Consider the following 21,294-nt stretch of genomic DNA (forward strand, 5'->3'; position numbering starts at 1 on the left):
TTTAAGATGTGATAAATAATACATGGCTATATTGTTCCCAAACTAAGAATTGAGTGTGGATTATGTAACTCTTGAATTAAAATGGACTCAAATTTTTTACAACTTTCTTTGAAACAAGCCAAGGTCATTTCAAACTTACTGTCTTGCGTACATTGTTACCAAACAGCTAGAATAGATTACTTTGATTGCTATCAGATGTTTGAAACTATGTGTAAGTTGTCTTATCTTGTTAAGTTGAACATTAGAATCTGCACATTTTTTTGCCACTTATTTAAAAAATATGTTTGGGAATGGTTGCAAAGAAGGATTGCAAGAACACACACTGGAAGGACTGATTTAACTTTTCTATGTATCCAGACCCTGGTTTGTATGATGTGTCATTGCACCTGGTGAGTGAGTTCTAAAGTATGCACTCTATCCACACTGGATGTGATGGGCTCCACTCTAGTTCTGTCTGAAGTGGGCACTTCCAAAAAGGCACTCATCCACACTGATTTTTCTGAAGGACAGAGCTAATTAGATGACCTCTATTGTAATGGATAATCTGCCTATAGCTAATGAGATGGGTTCGGGTCTGAACAAATGGATAATGGATGTTGACCCAGGCTTCCAATGAGGTACAGCCCACTTCTGATGTGGCTGGGCTGACTACCTGAAGTTGATTGGCTGCTGTCTGGCGGAAGTGACGACCGGACCGGAAGGTGTGTATCGGACGCTATGGCGGCCCGGAATTGCGGCTGCCCGATGGGTAAGGAATGGTCTTTGGTGGGAGCTGGCAAAGGGAGAGAGTGGAATGGTGAACTGAAAGGGGTGATTTAGGGGGTGTGTGTGTGTATAGGAAGCGGTGATGGTGAGGTCTTACTGAGCCCGGAAACTGAGCTCTGGATTTCGCCCTCACCCTGGGGTCAAAGTCTCTGTTCGACCAGATTGGGGGCACAAGGAACCTTTCTAACACGAAGTGCAGCTCCGCCCAGAAGTGGTCACCAGGGCAAAAGAAGAACGTTCGTCAAACTGTCGTATGCACAAACAAGAGATACTCAGCAAGCCCGGCAGCATCAGTGGGGAAGCCACCACTTGTATTGGGCTGACCTTTCGAATGTTATGCCTCCCCCACCGCACATGTTGCCAAAGCTGCTGTGTTGTCAGCATCTCCTCATTTTATTTAAGTCGTCCGATGTGTATCACACTTTGCCTTTTGAATTCTCGAAGCTGAAAAGAAGCATATAGCAAACCCGTGTCTTAAATAATACAGAAAAAAAAACCTCTGCACAGTGTTTTGAGCTTTCATCTACAAATGGTTCAAATAGCTTGAATGGAAATCAGTTGACTCCATTTGCAGTTCTGAGGCTTTATTGGCATTTGTTTAAAACAAATACTGTTATGACCAAATAATGCTTGCATATTGACTGCTTTAACTCCTGTGTAACACTAGTGATGATCAATAGCTGTGTTCACGAAACATGGTGTGTAAATGCAGATTTTTCTATCTTTATGTTAATTTTGCAAAATAGTGTGTGTAGTACTGTTGCACTGTAAATACACATTTGATCAAATCTCCGTTTAGAAGCTTAATAATGGAGAAGTAGCACAGCCATTTCATCGTTAGCAATGAGATAATTCTGATCTGTTAAAAACTTATACATAATGTCTGAACAGAATAGGAAATCCTTTGTTGCGTGTATGTGGATTTTAATTATAAATTGTGCTCTTTTCAAAGAATCAAACTGAATGTATGATCTATATAACTTGGAAGTGTTACCATGAGATATAGAAGTAGCCCATTTGGTCAATTGAGTCTGTTCTGTCATTTGATGAGATCATGGCTGATTTGATAAATTTTCAATTTCAGTTTGCCTTATCCTCAAAGCCATCGATTTCCTTACGAGTTAACAATCTTTCTTTGAGTTTGTAATAAGATGATTCCATTTTGGGGCAGGGTCTTGAGAATAAAATGAAAGAGATTATGTTCTCAAAACTACCTAACACAGAATGTGGGTGATTTGATTGCTATAGATTAAAGGGGGTGCTGAATGTATTACTGCTAAGATGTAGAAAAGTGCTTACACTTGGAGGTAGTGGTAGCAGTCCGTGCAAACCATGACTAGACTGGGAGTCTGCTCACTCTGTTCAAAATTTTGGTTTGTAAAACAGTTGGACTTTTAAATTGTTTGTTTACTTCCAAATAAAAGAAAGTTGAAGATATGAGGATTGTGCAGTTTTTTTTTAACCTAAATACCTAAAGACCCAGGATGATCAGAATACACAAAACTGAACATACAAATTAGGAACAATAGTAGACATTTGGCTCCTTGTGATTGCTGTCCAACTGGTTGATCTGTTTGTAAAATGTGAGGCTGGATGAACACAGCAGGCCAAGCAGCATCTCAGGAGCACAAAAGCTGACGTTTCGGGCCTAGACCCTTCATCAGAGAGGGGGATGGGGGGAGGGAACTGGAATAAATAGGGAGAGAGGGGGAGGCGGACCGAAGATGGAGAGTAAAGAAGATAGGTGGAGAGGGTGTAGGTGGGGAGGTAGGGAGGGGATAGGTCAGTCCAGGGAAGACGGACAGGTCAAGGAGGTGGGATGAGGTTAGTAGGTAGCTGGGGGTGCGGCTTGGGGTGGGAGGAAGGGATGGGTGAGAGGAAGAACCGGTTAGGGAGGCAGAGACAGGTTGGACTGGTTTTGGGATGCAGTGGGTGGGGGGGAAGAGCTGGGCTGGTTGTGTGGTGCAGTGGGGGGAGGGGATGAACTGGGCTGGTTTGGGGATGCAGTGGGGGAAGGGGAGATTTTGAAACTGGTGAAGTCCACATTGATACCGTATGGCTGCAGGGTTCCCAGGCGGAATATGAGTTGCTGTTCCTGCAACCTTCGGGTGGCATCATTGTGGCAGTGCAGGAGGCCCATGATGGACATGTCATCAAGAGAATGGGAGGGGGAGTGGAAATGGTTTGCGACTGGGAGGTGCAGTTGTTTGTTACGAACTGAGCGGAGGTGTTCTGCAAAGCGGTCCCCAAGCCTCCGCTTGGTTTCCCCAATGTAGAGGAAGCCGCACCGGGTACAGTGGATGCAGTATACCACATTGGCAGATGTGCAGGTGAACCTCTGCTTAATGTGGAATGTCATCTTGGGGCCTGGGATGGGGGTGAGGGAGGAGGTGTGGGGACAAGTGTAGCATTTCCTGCGGTTGCAGGGGAAGGTGCCGGGTATGGTGGGGTTGGAGGGCAGTGTGGAGCGAACAAGGGAGCCACGGAGAGAGTGGTCTCTCCGGAAAGCAGACAGGGGAGGGGATGGAAAAATGTCTTGGGTGGTGGGGTCGGATTGTAAATGGCGGAAGTGTCGGAGGATAATGCGTTGTATCCGGAGGTTGGTAGGGTGGTGTGTGAGAACGAGGGGGATCCTCTTGGGGCGGTTGTGGCGGGGGCGGGGTGTGAGGGATGTGTCGCGGGAGATGCGGGAGACGCGGTCAAGGGCGTTCTCAATCACCGTGGGGGGAAAGTTGCGGTCCTTAAAGAACTTGGACATCTGGGATGTGCGGGAGTGGAATGTCTTATCGTGGGAGCAGATGCGGCGGAGGCGGAGGAATTGGGAATAGGGGATGGAATTTTTGCAGGAGGGTGGGTGGGAGGAGGTGTATTCTAGGTAGCTGTGGGAGTCGGTGGGCTTGAAATGGACATCAGTTACAAGCTGGTTGCCTGAGATGGAGACTGAGAGGTCCAGGAAGGTGAGGGATGTGCTGGAGATGGCCCAGGTGAACTGAAGGTTGGTTATTCCAGTTCCCTCCCCCCATCCCCCTCTCTGATGAAGGGTCTAGGCCCGAAACGTCAGCTTTTGTGCTCCTGAGATGCTGCTTGGCCTGCTGTGTTCATCCAGCCTCACATTTTATTATCTTGGAATCTCCAGCCATACGGTATCAATGTGGACTTCACCAGTTTCAAAATCTCCCCTTCCCCCACTGCATCCCCAAACCAGCCCAGTTCATCCCCTCCCCCCACTGCACCACACAACCAGCCCAGCTCTTCCCCCCCACCCACTGCATCCCAAAACCAGTCCAACCTGTCTCTGCCTCCCTAACCGGTTCTTCCTCTCACCCATCCCTTCCTCCCACCCCAAGCCGCACCCCCAGCTACCTACTAACCTCATCCCACCTCCTTGACCTGTCCGTCTTCCCTGGACTGACCTATCCCCTCCCTACCTCCCCACCTACACCCTCTCCACCTATCTTCTTTACTCTCCATCTTCGGTCCGCCTCCCCCTCTCTCCCTATTTATTCCAGTTCCCTCCCCCCATCCCCCTCTCTGATGAAGGGTCTAGGCCCGAAACGTCAGCTTTTGTGCTCCTGAGAGGCTGCTTGGCCTGCTGTGTTCATCCAGCCTCACATTTTATTATCTTGGAATCTCCAGCATCTGCAGTCCCCATTATCTCTGGTTGATCTGTTTGTTCCATATTTCGTGAACCCTGATACCAGTTGTCAAGAATCTATTCAATTCTGCTTCTAATATAAGGACTGTGCTTCCGCTGCCTTTTTAGGCAGAGAATCCCAAAGCAACATGGTCTTCTGCGAGAAAACATTTCTCATTACCTCTTTCTTAAATAGACAGCCTCTTATTTATGAAACAGTAGTACCTAGTTGTAGATTTTCTCACGAGGAAGCATCCTTTGCACATGGTTGAAAAATGATCTTGTATGTTTCAATTAAAATGCACTTTGTTCTTCTAAACTCCAGTGGGGTCAAGCCTACCCTGTCTTATCTTTCTTCACAAGACATTTGCCCATTCTAGTCATTTGTTTCAAAAACCTCTGAAATGCTTCAAATGCATTTACATAATTTGTTAAATAAGAATCCTAAATGCTGTAACAGTACTCCCAGGTGTTTTACATTTGCAATAGCAATGGGGCAATAAGAGGTGAAGGGTCCAAGATATGTGAAAATTCTCAGACAAAAGTCATCTAGCTTGTGCTGCAATCTGAGGGACAATCCTCACTGAAATTCTGTTCCGAGATTAAAAGTTTGCTGGGCTGGGAAAATAAGAAAAATGAACCCTCATAAATTACGAGTAACCTAGGTCTGGTTCTAGGTGTTGCAAAGTTGGGTAGAGTACTAGTGAATTAGAAGGCAGAATGTAAAAATGATAAGGGGGAAGAGCTTTAAGAGGAGATGTGCTTCTCTAAGTTTGGAGATTCAAAAAATGTCTGCAGGCAGCTGTGATGCACAGTCAGTTCTGAAATTGAACTGTATGTATCAATTGGATATGTGATTGGCAACCTAGGCTTGTTTTGATGTTAAGGCAACCAGCTTGAATACCAGCCATTAATTTTAAACCAGGCTCTAGATACCAATTAAACTTAAATCTGCTGGTGTTGACAACCTCAGACTGATCCTACCATAAGAACATTGACAGGTCATCAAGGGTATACAAGAATAGGGTTTTCAGTGGGACAGCAAGCTGCCGTTGGAAGAATAACTCTGATTTCTTTCCACAGGTGCTACTAGACCTGAGTTTTTCCAACAACTTCTGTTTTTGAGCCTGTTGTTTTAATTTGTTAGTTGTGCTGTTTTGTATGAAGAAGGCAAGGGCAACATGTTTCACAGGAACCTTCCTAAACTGCTGTGAAGCCTCTTTCTGATGATGCAAAGGAATGCTGTCTAGTGTACATAAACAGCACTTCATAATTTCACTGTTCTCCAGTCTGAAAAGACAAAGTACCATTGAAAAATAAATTGTATAATGCCTTGGGTGGTGGTTGGTGAGGGAACAGAGAATTCTTGGCTAATATTCAGCAGACATCATCTATGCACTGTTAAGTGTGCCTTATGATGGGGATACAAAGTACCAAGCCTAAGCTAGATTCATAATGGATTTCATATGATCTCTGAAAATTTAAACCTCCAAGAAGATTTATTTTCTAACCTTTGTAATTTTTGGTTAGTTTTAAATGTGGTTGCTCTGGCAAGTGTGAAACGCATGAAAGAACAAATACATATTTGCAAATCCTATTTCAAAATGACATTTCAGAGGATGTTAAGTGGAAAGAAGGATAATGAAGAAGCAGATTGTGCAGGCACCGTCTGTAGCTTATACTATGATGTTCTTTTCATAAGCTGAATGGTAGAGGGTTAGTCAGTCACAAGGATTTTATGCAAAGTACAATCTATTTCACAAGGTGGTCTGTTGCATTGCAGCCTGTGTCGACCCTGTCCAATGTCCCCATGATGTTACGATCTATCTTAAATTTGATAGCAGCATATATCAAGAAAGCTGAAAGATGCAGTGTTACTGTGCTGCAATAATGCATGTGAATTGAGTTAATTTTGAGAACAGAATCGTTGTAGGAACTGGTTAGCACACAGTGAATCTTATGTTTCACATACACAAAATTATCAACAGTACAAAAAAGTTCAACCCTGAAAGGTGCTATTGAGAATTGAGCTCGGCTTCCAGAATCTGAAGAAGTGTGAGAAAACATTGTATCTACGAAGGAATGTTAACATTTTTGGAGAGGCGAGGAATTTTAGAAAAATATAGTTATCGTACAGTTGCCAAAATGGTACAGTGTTTTTATGACATTTGTGAGCTGACACTACACAAATGGTAAGAAAATTCGCAAAGCAGAAGTACAAAGGGATCTGGGAGTGTTGGTCCAGGATTCTCTAAAGGTTAACTTGCAGGAAGAGTCCGTAATTAAGAAAGTGAATGTAATGTTGTCGTTTATCTCAAGAGGGTTGGAATATAAAAGCAGCGATGTGCTTCCGAGACTTTATAAAGCTCTAGTTAGGCCCCCATTTAGAATACTGTGTCCAATTTTGGGCCCCATGCCTCAGGAAGGACATACTAGCCCTGGAGCGTGTCCAGCAGAGATTCACACGGATGATCCCTGGAATGGTAGGTTTAACGTATGATGAACGGCTAAGGATCCTGGGATTGTACTCATTAGAGTTTAGAAGGTTGAGGGGAGAGATCTAATAGAAACTTAGAAGATAATGTATGGTTTAGAAAGGGTGGACGCTAGGAAGTTGTTTCCGCTAGGCCAGGAGACTAGGACCTGTGGGCAGAGCCTTAAAATTAGAGGGGGTAAATTTAAAACTGAAATGAGACGACATTTCTTCAGCCAGATAGTGGTGGGCTTGTGGAATTCATTGCCACGGAGTGCAGTGGAGGCTGGGACATTGGATGCCTTCAAGGCAGAGATCGACAAATTCTTGATCTCAGAAGGAACCAAGGGCTATGGGGAGAGTGCAGGGAAGTGGAGTTGAAATGCCCATCAGCCATGATATAAATGGCGGAGTGCACTTGATGGGCCGAAGGGCCTTACTTCCACTCCTATGTCTTATGGTAATTTGGATATCCATTGACAATGGACATTTGGGCACAAACTAGTCATCAACAGTGCTGTCTTGTACATTCAACCTGTTCGGTTGAGGTACAATTGCTTCCTTTCTTTTCAGATTTTTTCTTCCAGATTCCAGACAGATTTTAGATTTTAGGTCAGTTCTGTGGGAACTGACAAAAAAGCCTGTCCTCAAAATCTCATGATAGGTAGAGATGAGCGGGTTCATTTGGCCCACTTCAGCTTATCTGTATAGAATACTCGTAGAATCTGGGTTCACTGAGATACAAATAATGTATTGACACCCCTTATATTGAGCACACCTAGATTTGTTTCTCAATCCTTTTCTGGGTCAGTTATTTACTCTTCTAATTTCAGAATTAGCAATTATTTTGTTTTGAAAGGCTGTAGATGCAACTTTCTTGCAAACTTGACAATCTGTTGTTTTAATAAAAACTGAATGTTGTAAATCAGAAACATAAACAAAACTTGCTGGAAAAGCTGGTCAAGAAATATCTGTGCAGAGAAATCAGAGTTAATGTTTCAGGTCGAGTGATCCTTCCCTCTAGAGCTCTGGAGGGAAGGGTCGTTCGACCCGAAACGTTAGCTCTGATTTCCTTTCACAGATGCTGCTAGACCTGCTGAGCTCTTGCAGCAATTTTTGTTTTTGAGCCTGTTGTTTTAATTTGTTAGTTGTGCTGTTTTGAATGAAGCAACATATTTCATGATTTGATTCTCCATCCAGATTTGGGCTGGGTATCCAGAGTCCGTGTAAATCAACCTGCTGTTGTGAGACGTGCAGAGCAGCTACAAACAAGGCGGAATTTGTCCAAGGAATGGCAAGTAAGTAATTAACTTGACATACTTTTCTCACCAATTTTGTTAGTGAAATTGAAGCCCATGGCTTTAAAGGTTGTGTGGATATGAAAATAGTTAAAAGACAGAAAGAAGAGAGTAGCGTTGAACGCTTTAGCCCTGGACAGAAGTTTACCGTTGTATTTCCCTTGGTGGTTGCTTTCTGGACACTGCACTTAATGACACCCATCATTAACCTAGACTAGGCTAGAGAGCACGGCTTTCTAAAATGGAGCCAGGACTCCAAGTTGGGCTGTGAGCTGAAATCTTCGTGTTGTAAGCTCCAAGGAGCAGTGGACACTGTAGGACTCTGAGTTGGATCAATTACATTCCTAGTGTACTGACAAATCCAACTTTGGCAGGACCGTCAACAGGTCTCTCACCATTTGTAGAGAGAGAAACAGTGTTAATGTTTTGATATAGGTGTTCAAAGTCATATTGGACTTGAAACATAAACTCTGTTTCTGTCTCCAGAGATGCTGCTGGATCTGCTGAGTTTCTTCAGAATTATTTTGTATTTTTTTCATATTTCCAACATCTGCAGTCCTTTGCTTTTAAAACAGGAGATCCTGTTTGAGATGCAGGTGGGGTACTTCTAAAATTTTCTCAGAGAAGGCTAACGTTGCTGGTCATGCCAGAATCTATTGCCCTTGAGAAGGTGATGCTAAGCCTCTGCCTTGATTCATTGCAGTCCATGTGGTGTTGGTACATCCCCAGCGTTATTAGGAAGGGAGTTCTAGGATTTTGACCCAGTGCCAGTGAAGGAATCGTGATACAGTGGCAAGGCAAGATGGTGTATGGCTTGAAGAGGAACTGGAAAGTGATGGTTTTCCTGTGCATCTGTTGCCCTTATCCTTCTATGAGATCGGACTTGTGGATTTGGAAGGTATTGTTAAAGCAGCGTTGGTGAGTTGTTATAGTATACTTTGTATGCAGTACACACTGTTGCTACTTTACGTCAGTGATCAAAGAAGTGAAGGTGTATGTGGATGCCAATCCAGTAGGCTGCATTGACTTGGAGTGAGTCAAACAACTCGAGTTTTGTCGGACTCATCCAAGAGGAAGGTATTTCATCACATTACCGATTTATGGATAGGCTTTGGGGAGTTGGGAGTTGAGTCACTCACCACAGAGTTCCCAGATTCTGACTTCCTTTTGTAGCTACATTATTCACATGACTGGTCCAGTTCAATTTCTCGTCAGTGGTAACCCCCAGGATATTAGCGGGTGATTCAAGAATGACATTGCTATTGAAAGTCAAGGGGAGATTGTTAAATTCTCCTGTAGATGAAGATGGTCATTTCCTAGCAATTGTATTACATGAATGTTACCTGCCACTTATCAACCCAAGCCTGAATGTTGTCCAGGCCTTGCTGCTTATGAACATAAGCTGCTTCAGTATCTGAGTCCTGAATGATGCTGAACATTATAGAAGCATCAGTGAACATCCCCATGTGTGACATTATGATGGAGGAAAAGCCACTGATGAAGTCGATGAAGATGGCTGGGATAGGGAGCTACCTTGAGCAACTGCTGCAACAATGTTTTAGGACAGAGATGACTGACCTTCAACAACCGTAACCATCTTTCTTTGTGCTAGGTATGATTCCAACCAAGGGTGTCTCCCCAGTACCCATTGACTCTCATTCTTTTAGGGCTCTTTGATGCCTCACTTGAACAAATGCAGTCTTGATGTCAAAGGCAGGCAGTCACTGTAACTTTGTTCCTCAAATATATCTCTATTGTCCATTTTCAACCAAAGCTAGAAGGAACTGACGGTCCCTGATGGAACCCGAGCTTGCCATCCGTGAGCAAGTGCCACATTATAGCACTGTTGACAAACGTGCTTTGTGTTCACAAGACGATGCTGCAGCCTGTGCTCTATCATGTCAACGCTGTAAATTTATATAGTTTTTAAACCTATAAACATAATTTGACCCCAAAATATTTATGTCAGGAAAAAAAATGGAAAGGCTCAGGAATGTCGTAGCAATGTGATAATTGCTATATAAATTCAGTTTCTTTCATGAAGTGTAAATAATTAGCTTGCCATAGAGAGCAAGAAACAACAATTTATACCGAGTTATGAGCAGGAGAAATTTTCCACCAGGCTACACACTGTTTACCTTCAGTGCCGTTGCTGTAAATTACAATCATTTTCGTAAAATTCTCCCTCTTCCATGCAGAAAGTTTTGACTGAGTCAGCAAACCGAGTTTGACCCAGCATCACATTTGGCATAGGAGCAGATTCGGAATAACTAGTTTAATAATGCTGTTCTGAAGGAGAGCTGTGCTGTTGAAAAATGTCTACACTGGTTCAACACCCTGTAAACATGATGCACAGTAATTGAGCAGAAGTGTATCAGTATTTGATGAAGCACATTTGCAACAAATTTGTTGAGAGTTCGAGGCTAAAGATTACCTGCTGATTGTTACTGATCATCCACCATCAACACCATTGAGAACTGTACAGACTCCGGTTTTTTCCTTGCCTCTGCGAGGAAGAGTTTACTTGATTTTTGCATAATTGTTCTTCAATTGAAGCAAATATTTCAAATGTTTTTCTTTTTACAGTTAGTTTTAACTATACGTGTCAGCAAATTGCTTAGGCTTTCTAAATAACTGGCATTGAGACAAATGAAGCAATCCCAGGCAAAGCAGAAAAAGTCTCAGTAGTAGACTATTTAATCAATACACTTACTCCTTGCAAGTGAGGCGCTGGTAAATTAACAATGAACTATGTAGTGTCTGTATGACATTGATGAATAGCAGGTTCCTTTCGCATTATAGCTGTTAACCACTGAAAGCCATGACATTTTAGGTGAAACTGACAAGAATATAGGGTTAGAACTGGTATCTTTGACCGAAGAGCAAACACCAGAGCAGTCAAAATGGGTAGAATGGCCGCCTCTGTTGTAATTTCTAAGTTTCTATCATAGTCTGCCTCTTTACCAAATATCCTTTGTGTTTGAAGGACCAGCTGATTCAGTTTCTTTTATTCACATGCTCCCTCAGCTAGACTTTGTGATGGTAATTCCTTCTATAGACAGGCTTTTGCAAATAATTTGTTTGGCTTATTCCTGATTTACATTAATAAACCTGCGTTATTTTGGCGCACTCTCAGTTATATTCAATGTCACTTTCATCTGCCTTGTAAACAATTGGGTCAGAATTGATCTTTGAGAGCTGTGCCAGTCAACAGGCCAAAGTTCAGTCTAATGGGTAGTTTTTATAATGCTTTATCACCAACTGCACCATGTTTGGAAGATTGGAATGCAGTGGTTCACTGTTATAAAAATTTGTTCTAACAGTAGCTGTGCCACCATGTTTAACATACTGTGTTCACATTTAATAGTATAAATTGGAGGCTGAGACAGAAAAGCACTAAAATGTTCTCTACATGTCATTCTCACCACATGGATGTTTCAGAAATGTGATACCTATATTTGTCAGAGAGAGGAATAGGTGCACTGATGAGAGATAACTTCTGCCAGGATTCAGATCAGGAATGTAGCTGTCATCCCTGTTGTATTCCTGCCAATTAAATCTTTTGGTGACAGTTGTGAATGTAGAATGTCAGTCTTAAGGCAGAAAATGAATATTACAGTGCCGTTTCTTCTGGCAAATCATGGCAGCCTGATTCTTTGTTAATTGTACTGAATGTACTCCCCTTTACTTCCATAGGCTGCATGGTTGCTGAAAGCTGTTACATGTATTGACCTCACCACATTGTCTGGTGACGACACAACATCAAACGTTCAAAGACTCTGCTACAAAGCCAAGCACCCCATCAGAGAAGACCTGCTCAAAAATCTCAACATGGACAATAAAGGTAGCAGAACTCATAATGGGGATAATTTATATGTCTAACAGTACATCCATACATCATTAAGCAGCCATTTTTTTCTTAAGAGTTTGGTCGCCTTTGGACACTGAGAGGTTTTGTTTCCTGAAACTGGCCTTGGACACTCATTGCTTTTTTTTCCAGGAGTCAGCCTTATTCATGAATGGTCAACGAATGAGATCATCACTTCTCATCAGCATTGATTCTACCCCTTCCATTTCCCTGTTATCAAGTGATAGTTATTTGACACATATTAATGCTGAATAGTTGCCTGACATTTCATTTTAAAGTTTGTGATGTTGTAAATTTTTGTTGAAAAATACAGCTGCCTGGCAATTAATCATTGTGTTTGCTTCAGTTGCGAAGGCCTTTACTGTAAACTCCCTTTATTTTAAAGTATAATGAGGCATAGAGTGAAGATAAGCCATGAAGGAACCTGAACTTTTTCCTTTCACACCATACAAACTACACAATCTTGGACTCTGTTCACCTTGACGACAGTTGTATAAAGTGATTCCTAATCGTCTTAGGTAATCGACTTGGTCTCCAGGCAATTGCGTGTTTGACTAAATCAGCCTACCTTCTCAACAGTGGCCTCACAAGAGAAAGACATGGAAAATGATTGAAACTGAAACTCTTCTCACAATGAAGAGACAGCTTTTTGTCTTCATGAATCACACTTAAATTTGAATTTTCAGAGTGAGACATGCAAATAGACCTTAGTATCCTAATCTTAGGATAAATCCAATAAATGAGGCAGCAAAACTAAGAACAGACTTTGGAATTTTGCAGTACTGGGAAATTCAAACATTGTCATTATCATCAGATATCCCAAGATTTGAGAATGACATCTGCTCAAGATTATAAATTTTTGCTGTAAGTCAAATACCACACACTAAGGAAAGAGAAATACAAGTATGAATAGGATTGAGTTACTTGGACATTGAGGGCTTGCATAGGGACGGAGAGACCAGGTATACTAAATTAATCTAGTCCTATTTGTTGCATTTGGCCTGTATCCTTCTAAACCTTTCCTGTTTATGTACCCATCCACATGCCTTTTAAATGTTGTAGCTATACCCCCACCTGCTGCCACCATCTCCTCTGGCAGCTCATTCCATAAACACACCACCCTCTGCATGAAAATGTTGCCCCTCCGATCTCCTTTAAATCTTTTCCCCACCATCTTAAATCTATGCTGTCTCATTTTAGACTCCCCTGTTCTGGGGGGAAAAAGACTTTGGCTGTTCACCCTATCCATGCCCGTAATGATTTTATAAACCTCTGTAAGGCCACCCCTCAGCCTCCACCACTTTGGGGAAAATAACTCCAGTGTATTCAGCTGCTCCCTATAGATCGAATCTCCAACCCTGGAAACATTCTCGTGAATCTTTTCTGAACCCTTTCAAGTTTAACACCATCTTTTCTATGACAGGGAGACCAGAATTAAATGCGGTACGGGTAGCTCTGCTATAATGCGTGTTTCATTAACACAAATTGACTCTAACGTGCTTGATGAATAGTGGATGCTGTTTGGATAGCACGAACTTTCTGCTGTGCAGGTACAACAATTTTCTATCGCAATTTCCCTGTAGCACGATTTTCTGTAGTTTAAGGTCACACAAGAATGCAGCTATTGTGTTATAGGAGAACTACCTGTATTCCAAAAGTGACCTAACCAATGTCTTGTACAACTGCAACGTGACATCCCAATTCCTATACTCAGTGTAATATAATAAAATGTGAGGCTGGATGAACACAGCAGGCCCAGCAGCATCTCAGGAGCACAAAAGCTGACGTTTCGAGCCTAGACCCTTCATCAGAGAGGGGGATGGGGTGAGGGTTCTGGAATTAATAGGGAGAGAGGGGGAGGCGGACCGAAAATGGAGAGAAAAGAAGATAGGTGGAGAGGAGAGTATAGGTGGGGAGGTAGGGAGGGGATAGGTCAGTCCAGGGAAGAAGGACAGGTCAAGGAGGTGGGATGAGGTTAGTAGGTAGGAGATGGAGGTGCGGCTTGGGGTGGGAGGAAGGGATGGGTGAGAGGAAGAACAGGTTAGGGAGGCAGAGACAGGTTGGACTGGTTTTGGGATGCAGTGGGTGGAGGGGAAGAGCTGGGCTGGTTGTGTGGTGCAGTGGGGGGAGGGGACGAACTGGGCTGGTTTTGGGATGCGGTGGGGGAAGGGGAGATTTTGAAGCTGGTGAAGTCCACATTGATACCATTGGGCTGCAGCGTTCCCAAGCCGAATATGAGTTGCTGTTCCTGCAACCTTCAGGTGGCATAATTGTGGCACTGCAGAAGGCCCATGATGGACATGTCATCTACAGAATGGGAGGGGGAGTGGAAATGGTTTGCGACTGGGAGGTGCAGTTGTTTATTGCGAACCGAGCGGAGGTGTTCTGCAAAGCGGTCCCCAAGCCTCCACTTAGTTTCCCCAATGTAGAGGAAGCCACACCGGGTACAGTGGATGCAGTATACCACATTGGCAGATGTGCAGGTGAACCTCTGCTTAATGTGGAAAGTCATCTTGGGGCCTGGGATAGGGGTGAGGGAGGAGGTGTGGGGGCAAGTGTAGCATTTCCTGCGGTTGCAGGGGAAGGTGCCGGGTGTGGTGGGGTTGGAGGGCAGTGTGGAGCGAACAAGGGAGTCACAGAGAGAGTGGTCTCCCCAAAAGCAGACAGGGGTGGGGATGGAAAAATGTCTTCGGTGGTGGAGCCGGATTGTAGATGGCGGAAGTGTCAGAGGATGATGCGTTGTATCCGGAGGTTGGTGGGGTGGTGTGTGAGAACGAGGGGGATCCTCTCTGGGCGGTTGTGGTGGGGGCGGGGTGTGAGGGATGTGTTGCGGTCAAGGGCGTTCTCGACCACTGTGGGGGGGAAAGTTGCGGTCCTTGAAGAACTTGGACATCTGGGATGTGCGGGAGTGGAATGCCTCATCGTGGGAGCAGATGTGGCGGAGGAATTGGGAATAGGGGATGTCCAAGTTCTTCAAGGACCGCAACTTTTCCCCCACAGTGGTCGAGAACGCCCTTGACCGCGTCTCCCGCATTTCCCGCAACACATCCCTCACACCCCGCCCCCACCACAACCGCCCAAAGAGGACCCCCCTCGTTCTCACACACCACCCCACCAACCTCCGGATACGACGCATCATCCTCCGACACTTCCGCCATCTACAATCTGACCCCACCACCCAAGACCTTTTTCCATCCCCACCCCTGTCTGCTTTCCAGAGAGACCACTCTCTCCGTGACTCCCTTGTTCGTTCCACACTGCCCTCCAACCCCACCATACCCGGCACCTTCCCCTGCAAACGCAGGAAATGCTACACTTGCCCCCACACCTCCTCCCTTACCCCTATCCCAGGCCCCAAGATGATTTTCCACATTAAGCAGAGGTTCACCTGCACATCTGCCAATGTGGTATACTGCATCCACTGTACCCGGTGTGGCTACCTCTACATTGGGGAAACCAAGTGGAGGCTTGGGGACTGCTTTGCAGAACACCTCCGCTCGATTCGCAATAAACAACTGCACCTCCCAGTCGCAAACCATTTCCACTCCCCCTCCCATTCTGTAGATGACATGTCCATCATGGGCCTCCTGCAGTGCCACAATGATGCCACCCGAAGGTTGCAGGAACAGCAACTCATATTCGGCTTGGGAACCCTGCAGCCCAATGGTATCAATGTGGACTTCACCAGCTTCAAAATCTCCCCTTCCCCCACCGCATCCCAAAACCAGCCCAGTTCGTCCCCTCCCTCCACTGCACCACACAACCAGCCCAGCTCTTCCCCTCCACTCACTGCATCCCAAAACCAGTCCAACCTGTCTCTGCCTCCCTAACCTGCTCTTCCTCTCACCCATCCCTTCCTCCCACCTCAAGCCGCACTTCCATCTCCTACCTACTAACCTCATCCCACCTCCTTGACCTGTCCGTCTTCCCTGGACTGACCTATCCCCTCCCTACCTCCCCACCTATACTCTCCTCTCCACCTATCTTCTTTTCTCTCCATTTTCGGTCCGCCTCCCCCTCTCTCCCTATTAATTCCAGAACCCTCACCCCATCCCCCTCTCTGATGAAGGGTCTAGGCCCGAAACGTCAGCTTTTGTGCTCCTGAGATGCTGCTGGGCCTGCTGTGTTCATCCAGCCTCACATTTTATTATCTTGGATTCTCCAGCATCTGCAGTTCCCATTATCACTCCTATACTCAGTGCATTGGCCAATAAAGGCAAGTGTACCAAATGCCTTCTTCACCACCCTGTCTACCTGTGACTCTACTTTCAAGGAACTATGAACCTGTGCCCCAGCCCTGATTTGCCTTACCAAATACAGCCACTGTCAGAGTCTGTAGTCCAAATACTGTAGTCTGTATATCTATGGCACAATTGTTTTGATTAAAGTTGAAGATTTTTGTAGAATTCAAAGAATCCTTCTCCTTTGACAGAAAACGTTAATGCCATAGCTGTGTTGTATGAGGATGTTTTTGGTGTTATTCTTGTGATATCTATGGTATACATATTTAATCCTGTTGAAAACATTCAAGAGTGATTAGCGATCTATGTTGTTTTTGTAGGTATTACTACTGCTGCAGTGTGTGTTTACCCATCTCGGGTGTCTGATGCAGTACAAACATTGAAGAGTATAGAGTGTAATATCCCTGTTGCCTCAGGTATGAAAGTTTAAAACCCTTTTTTGTTTGCAATGATAGTAAATTATGTTGAATTTTTAAAATAAATGCATTCAACAGATTTTTTGGCAGTGATTCTAATGAAAATTCTGATCTAGATTTGCTGATCGGTGTCATTTTAACTATGTCATGTTAATTGTTAAAATAATGACAAGTGGAAAATAAGAGCTTATAGCTTTTGATATTAACAGTGAATCATAGTGTTCTGCTCAGCTTCCCACATCCACATTACTGAAACATTTTTTATCCTCTTTTGCAGCTGTTCACCCGCACCTGTGTCTCTCACCTTCTGCCATTGAAATTGCCAATTGACTCTTCATTAGTTCATCTCGATTTATTCATTGCTTTCTTGTTTGGCCTCCTTGCGTCAACCTTTCAAATGTTAATTTATCCAAATGTACTTCAGTGGAGGACAAGAGCTCTGTATGCTCCACATTTAATTGATCCACCCTTGTCCTCTTCCTGTTCCTCTAGATTTATTCGCCTAGCATGTTAATTTTGAATCATTTAAGGGATGGTTTGGTTCTGCACTGAACATAGTAATCTCCTGCTACCATGTATGCTTGCATGTGTCATCTACTTCCTAACACTGTTCTGGTCATCTGCAACACAGCCACTGAACTGTATTCCTGCCTTCTGCAACTCTGTACCTAGTTCTTCATTACTTTTGGTATTAAATTCTTTGATTGTGACTTCACTTTCATGTTGGTCTCTTTGTGCCCTGATCTTTCTCCCATAGTTACATTTCATGGATGCCTTTTGTCTTTATATCACATCATGCTGCAAAACTTATACATGAACGCAACAGAAATTCACTTCTTTGTCTCAGTTCAGCTGAAATTATAACTTTATTTTAATGTTTCAGTGGCAACAGGCTTTCCTGCTGGACAGACACCTCTGGTGATACGTTTGCAAGAGATAAAAATGGCTGTCGCAGAAGGTGCTAGAGAAATTGATATTGTAATTAACAGAACCTTGGTGCTGAAAGGCCAGTGGGAAGGTAAGGGCTGTTTAACTGTCTGCAAGAAAGAATTATCTGCATGTTGTTTATATTTTGTTCAAAAATAAATTGTCGTGTGTACTGCTGTGACTATCTGCCTGCATTGTCTTTTGAACCAAGTTTTCTCAAAATTGCTGGTTCTTTTGCTTCTGTTATATAATATGTTTGTCATCACCAAGGAAAGCTCCTTTGTTAAACCAGAAGAGTCTCCCCCTTTGGCGCAGAGCTTATTACCAATCGCAATGCGTTAGACAGTTGTGATTATTACACTTGTTCTAATAAGCACTCTGTAATTTCTTCATCCTAATCTAACTGGGGGCTTTGATTAGAGTGCTTGCTCAGAACCAGGAAAGGAAAGATTAGAAGTGACTTGTGTGACATTAATTTATGTATTTGCAGAATTTGTAAATATTCTCTTGGATGCTTGAATGTGTCTCATACTTGGGTTGATTTTCATTTCTGCTGCAAAGTGCTTCCTACTTGATATTTACCATTCAGCTTGGGAATGCACATTCTTGGCTATGATAGTGAAACAGCCATTATAGTATGGGATTTTTTTTTCAGTTTGAACAGAAGAAACTGTCATTTAAAAAGAAACTCAACTGGTTCATTTCAGAGAAGGAAACCAAGGAGCATAGTCAGTATGTGATTCCAGTTTCCCACCAACTTGTTTGACTCCTATCTATCCTGCTGTATTGTTCCAGCAAGCTGATTGGTTGAATGGGCAGGTGATGGCCTAGTGGTATTATCACTAGACTATTCATTTAGAGACCCTGGTAATTTTCTGGGGACCTGGGTTCAAATCCTGCCATCACAGATGATGAAATCTGAATTCAATAAATATATGGAATTAGGAATCCAATGATGAGTGTAAAAGCATTATCAATTGTTGGAAAAATTCCCATTCACCAGAGTCCTTTTGGGAAGGAAACTGGTGATCCTTACCTAGTCTGACTGAGATGTACCTCCGCACCCACAGCAGTATGGTTGGCACTTAATTGCCTTCAGGGTAATAGATTGCTGGCCTGGCCAGAGATGCCCACATGCCATGAAGAAAAAAAAACTGAAATTGAGTGTGTCAGTGTATCTTCACTGTAGGACCACAGCCGAGAGAGATGATGGGAGCAAATATCAGGGAGGACAGAATGGGAAGTTGCAAGCAGCTTACAGAGAGAGAATAGGGGAGTATATTTGTCATAGCATTTTGGGGAATGTGGCACTGATGTATCAAGGATAGGGCATTGAGAAAAATGGAAAAGCACATTTGCATATTGCAATTTTCTGTTTAAAGCTCTCAACATTTATTGTATTTCTAGAGTTGTATAACGAGATTCAACAATGTCATGACGCTTGTGGGGGAGCCCATATGAAGACCATACTCGGAACAGGAGAATTGGGATCATTAGCAAACATCTACAAGGCTAGTCTTGTAGCTATGATGGCAGGTAACTTTTAAACTCTGTTTAGTGGAATCTCAAAGGTTTATATAAAGCTCAATTGGTAGCACACTTGTTCTTGTGTGAAAATAGTGAGTTCAAGTCTGCTATTTAAGGTAGTCCCTCCAGTAGAGTAAGGAGGGAGGGCCATATTGGCAGAGATGTGAACTTCTTTATGGGGATTCAGTTAGGAACAGTCTGGCTCTTCTCATGGACAAGTATAGTGTTAAAAGTCTTGCCTGTTCAATGAGAAACGAAGAAAAACTGTCCATTTTACTGGCCAACAACTTGTTCTAGAATCAGATAATTCTGTTTCAGTGATCCTGCTGTGTACTAATTGGCCATTCGTGTAGTTCATTGAGACCTTCCTGTTTTTGGATATTGTTTTCATTTCACTGTTTTAGCAAAATTGCTCCAAGGATATGCACTCTCCTTCTCAAGAATTACATCATATTAAATTGAAGGAAGTACTGTCATATGATAGCAAATCATGTGATCATGATTCTGATGTTCCCCTTTTACCAAATCTTAGTTTAGCTGAACTTCTCAGTGTAACAAAGAGCTCTGCCATACAGAGTGAGAAAGGATAATCAAGCTGGCCTCATATCTGTTAGCAGCTTGGTAAATCTGCAGTGCCAGAGGCTCAGAGGATTTCTCATGTGTCTGACATTTTGCACAAAGAAAGGTGTGATTTAATTTTTTTTAGAAAAGGGTGAAGAAGAATGTAGCAAAATTTACGAGTAGTTTTGTCTAACGTTAGCATTGACACGATTGTCTGATTAGGCAGCTTTGTGGAGTTCCAAGGTATCTTTTGTACATGGCCATTCAGTACAGTGTGTCTGCTGGCCCTTTGAAAGCGATCCAGTGAGCCACACCTCCTTGCTCATCTTGAAGCCTGCAAATTTTTTATATTCAACATTCTTATGAAAGCTATCATTGAATCTACTTCTACCACCATTTCAGGCTGCACATAGATCTTAGCAAATTTCTGCAGGAAACAAATCCCCAGTGGTTCATTTGTTAATTATCTTAAACCTGTGCCCTCTGCTTACTGCCCCTCCATCCAGTAGAAGCTGTTTATCCTTACATGCTTTTTCAAAATCATACATAATTTTCAACACCTCTACTAAGTCTAAAAAGAATTTAGAAAGTTTCCTTGTGAAGTGTGTAACTTTTAGTTGTGGAGAAATGTCCAAAATAGACGGATTGCGCTGCTCATAAAGGAAGACTGTAAACTGAAAGACAGTTAGCCAGTGCTTGTACATCTTCAGTTAGGCTAGTCAGCTAAGAACTGTGTGAATTCATGAGTGAACGTAAAGAAAACAAATGGCTGTTTAAAAATATCTATGTACCCACCGCCACTACGGTTTACGGTGATTAGAGATCACAGAAATATAGAATACAAGAAGCAACCGTCTGCACATCATGACTGTGCCACCTTTCTGAAAGAGCAAGTGGGCTAGAATCGATTCCTTGCCCCTCTGCATTCTATTTCCTTGTCTTCTTTTAAATAACTGTGTATGGAATAAACTCCGGAGGAAGTGGTGGGTGCAAGTACCATTACAGCATTTAAAAGTCATTTGGATAATTACATGAATAAGAAATGCCTGGAGGGATATGGGCCAAGTGCAGGCAGGTGGGGCTAGTTTAGTCTGGGATTATGGTCAGCATGGACTGGTTGGACTGAAGGCTCTGCTTCTGTGCTGTAGGACTATGACTTATTTAAAAGCTATTTTGCCTTAACTTTCCACTATTTCTTTTTGCAGGGTAATATTGAAATTTCTTTAACAGTACAGATTATCTAAACTGCTGGCAATCTTGGTGTTCCATCTGAATCTAAAATGAGAATTCGACTTCTTGTACCATCCATCAATAATATTCAATACATCATTGCAGTATCATCTAGCTCTGCTCCTGAATCAGTCTATCCATTGCTGAAATTCCTATCTGTGGCAAAATCAGACCAGACTGTTCATAAACTAATCCCTATCTTGAAGAATCTCTTGGGGGTTTTCAGATGTGTCTTTCATCTTCTCCACCTTCTTTGCTTTCTTAATCTCCTGCAGCCCCTCAGTGTTCCCTTCTGTCCTGCTTACATAAAATCCATCACACTTTGACCTTTCTTCAGTTCCAAAGGAAAGCCAC

The 21,294-nt window shown here is 43.2% G+C and overlaps 1 protein-coding gene across 1 annotated transcript in view; it reads left to right on the forward strand.

The window, feature by feature from the left end:
• Positions 1 to 657: 657 nt before the first annotated feature.
• Positions 658 to 21,294, forward strand: part of dera (deoxyribose-phosphate aldolase (putative)) — a 42,647-nt gene continuing 22,010 nt past the window's right edge. The window contains exons 1-6 of the mRNA XM_048554597.1: positions 658 to 748; positions 8,073 to 8,170; positions 11,867 to 12,014; positions 16,600 to 16,695; positions 17,579 to 17,713; positions 19,030 to 19,158. Coding sequence (XP_048410554.1) covers positions 718 to 748; positions 8,073 to 8,170; positions 11,867 to 12,014; positions 16,600 to 16,695; positions 17,579 to 17,713; positions 19,030 to 19,158 — 637 coding nt within the window. The 5' untranslated portion in view covers positions 658 to 717. The remainder of the gene's footprint in view (positions 749 to 8,072; positions 8,171 to 11,866; positions 12,015 to 16,599; positions 16,696 to 17,578; positions 17,714 to 19,029; positions 19,159 to 21,294) is intronic.

This window comes from Stegostoma tigrinum, chromosome 25 (assembly GCF_030684315.1).
Source record: "Stegostoma tigrinum isolate sSteTig4 chromosome 25, sSteTig4.hap1, whole genome shotgun sequence".
Taxonomy (NCBI): domain Eukaryota; kingdom Metazoa; phylum Chordata; class Chondrichthyes; order Orectolobiformes; family Stegostomatidae; genus Stegostoma; species Stegostoma tigrinum.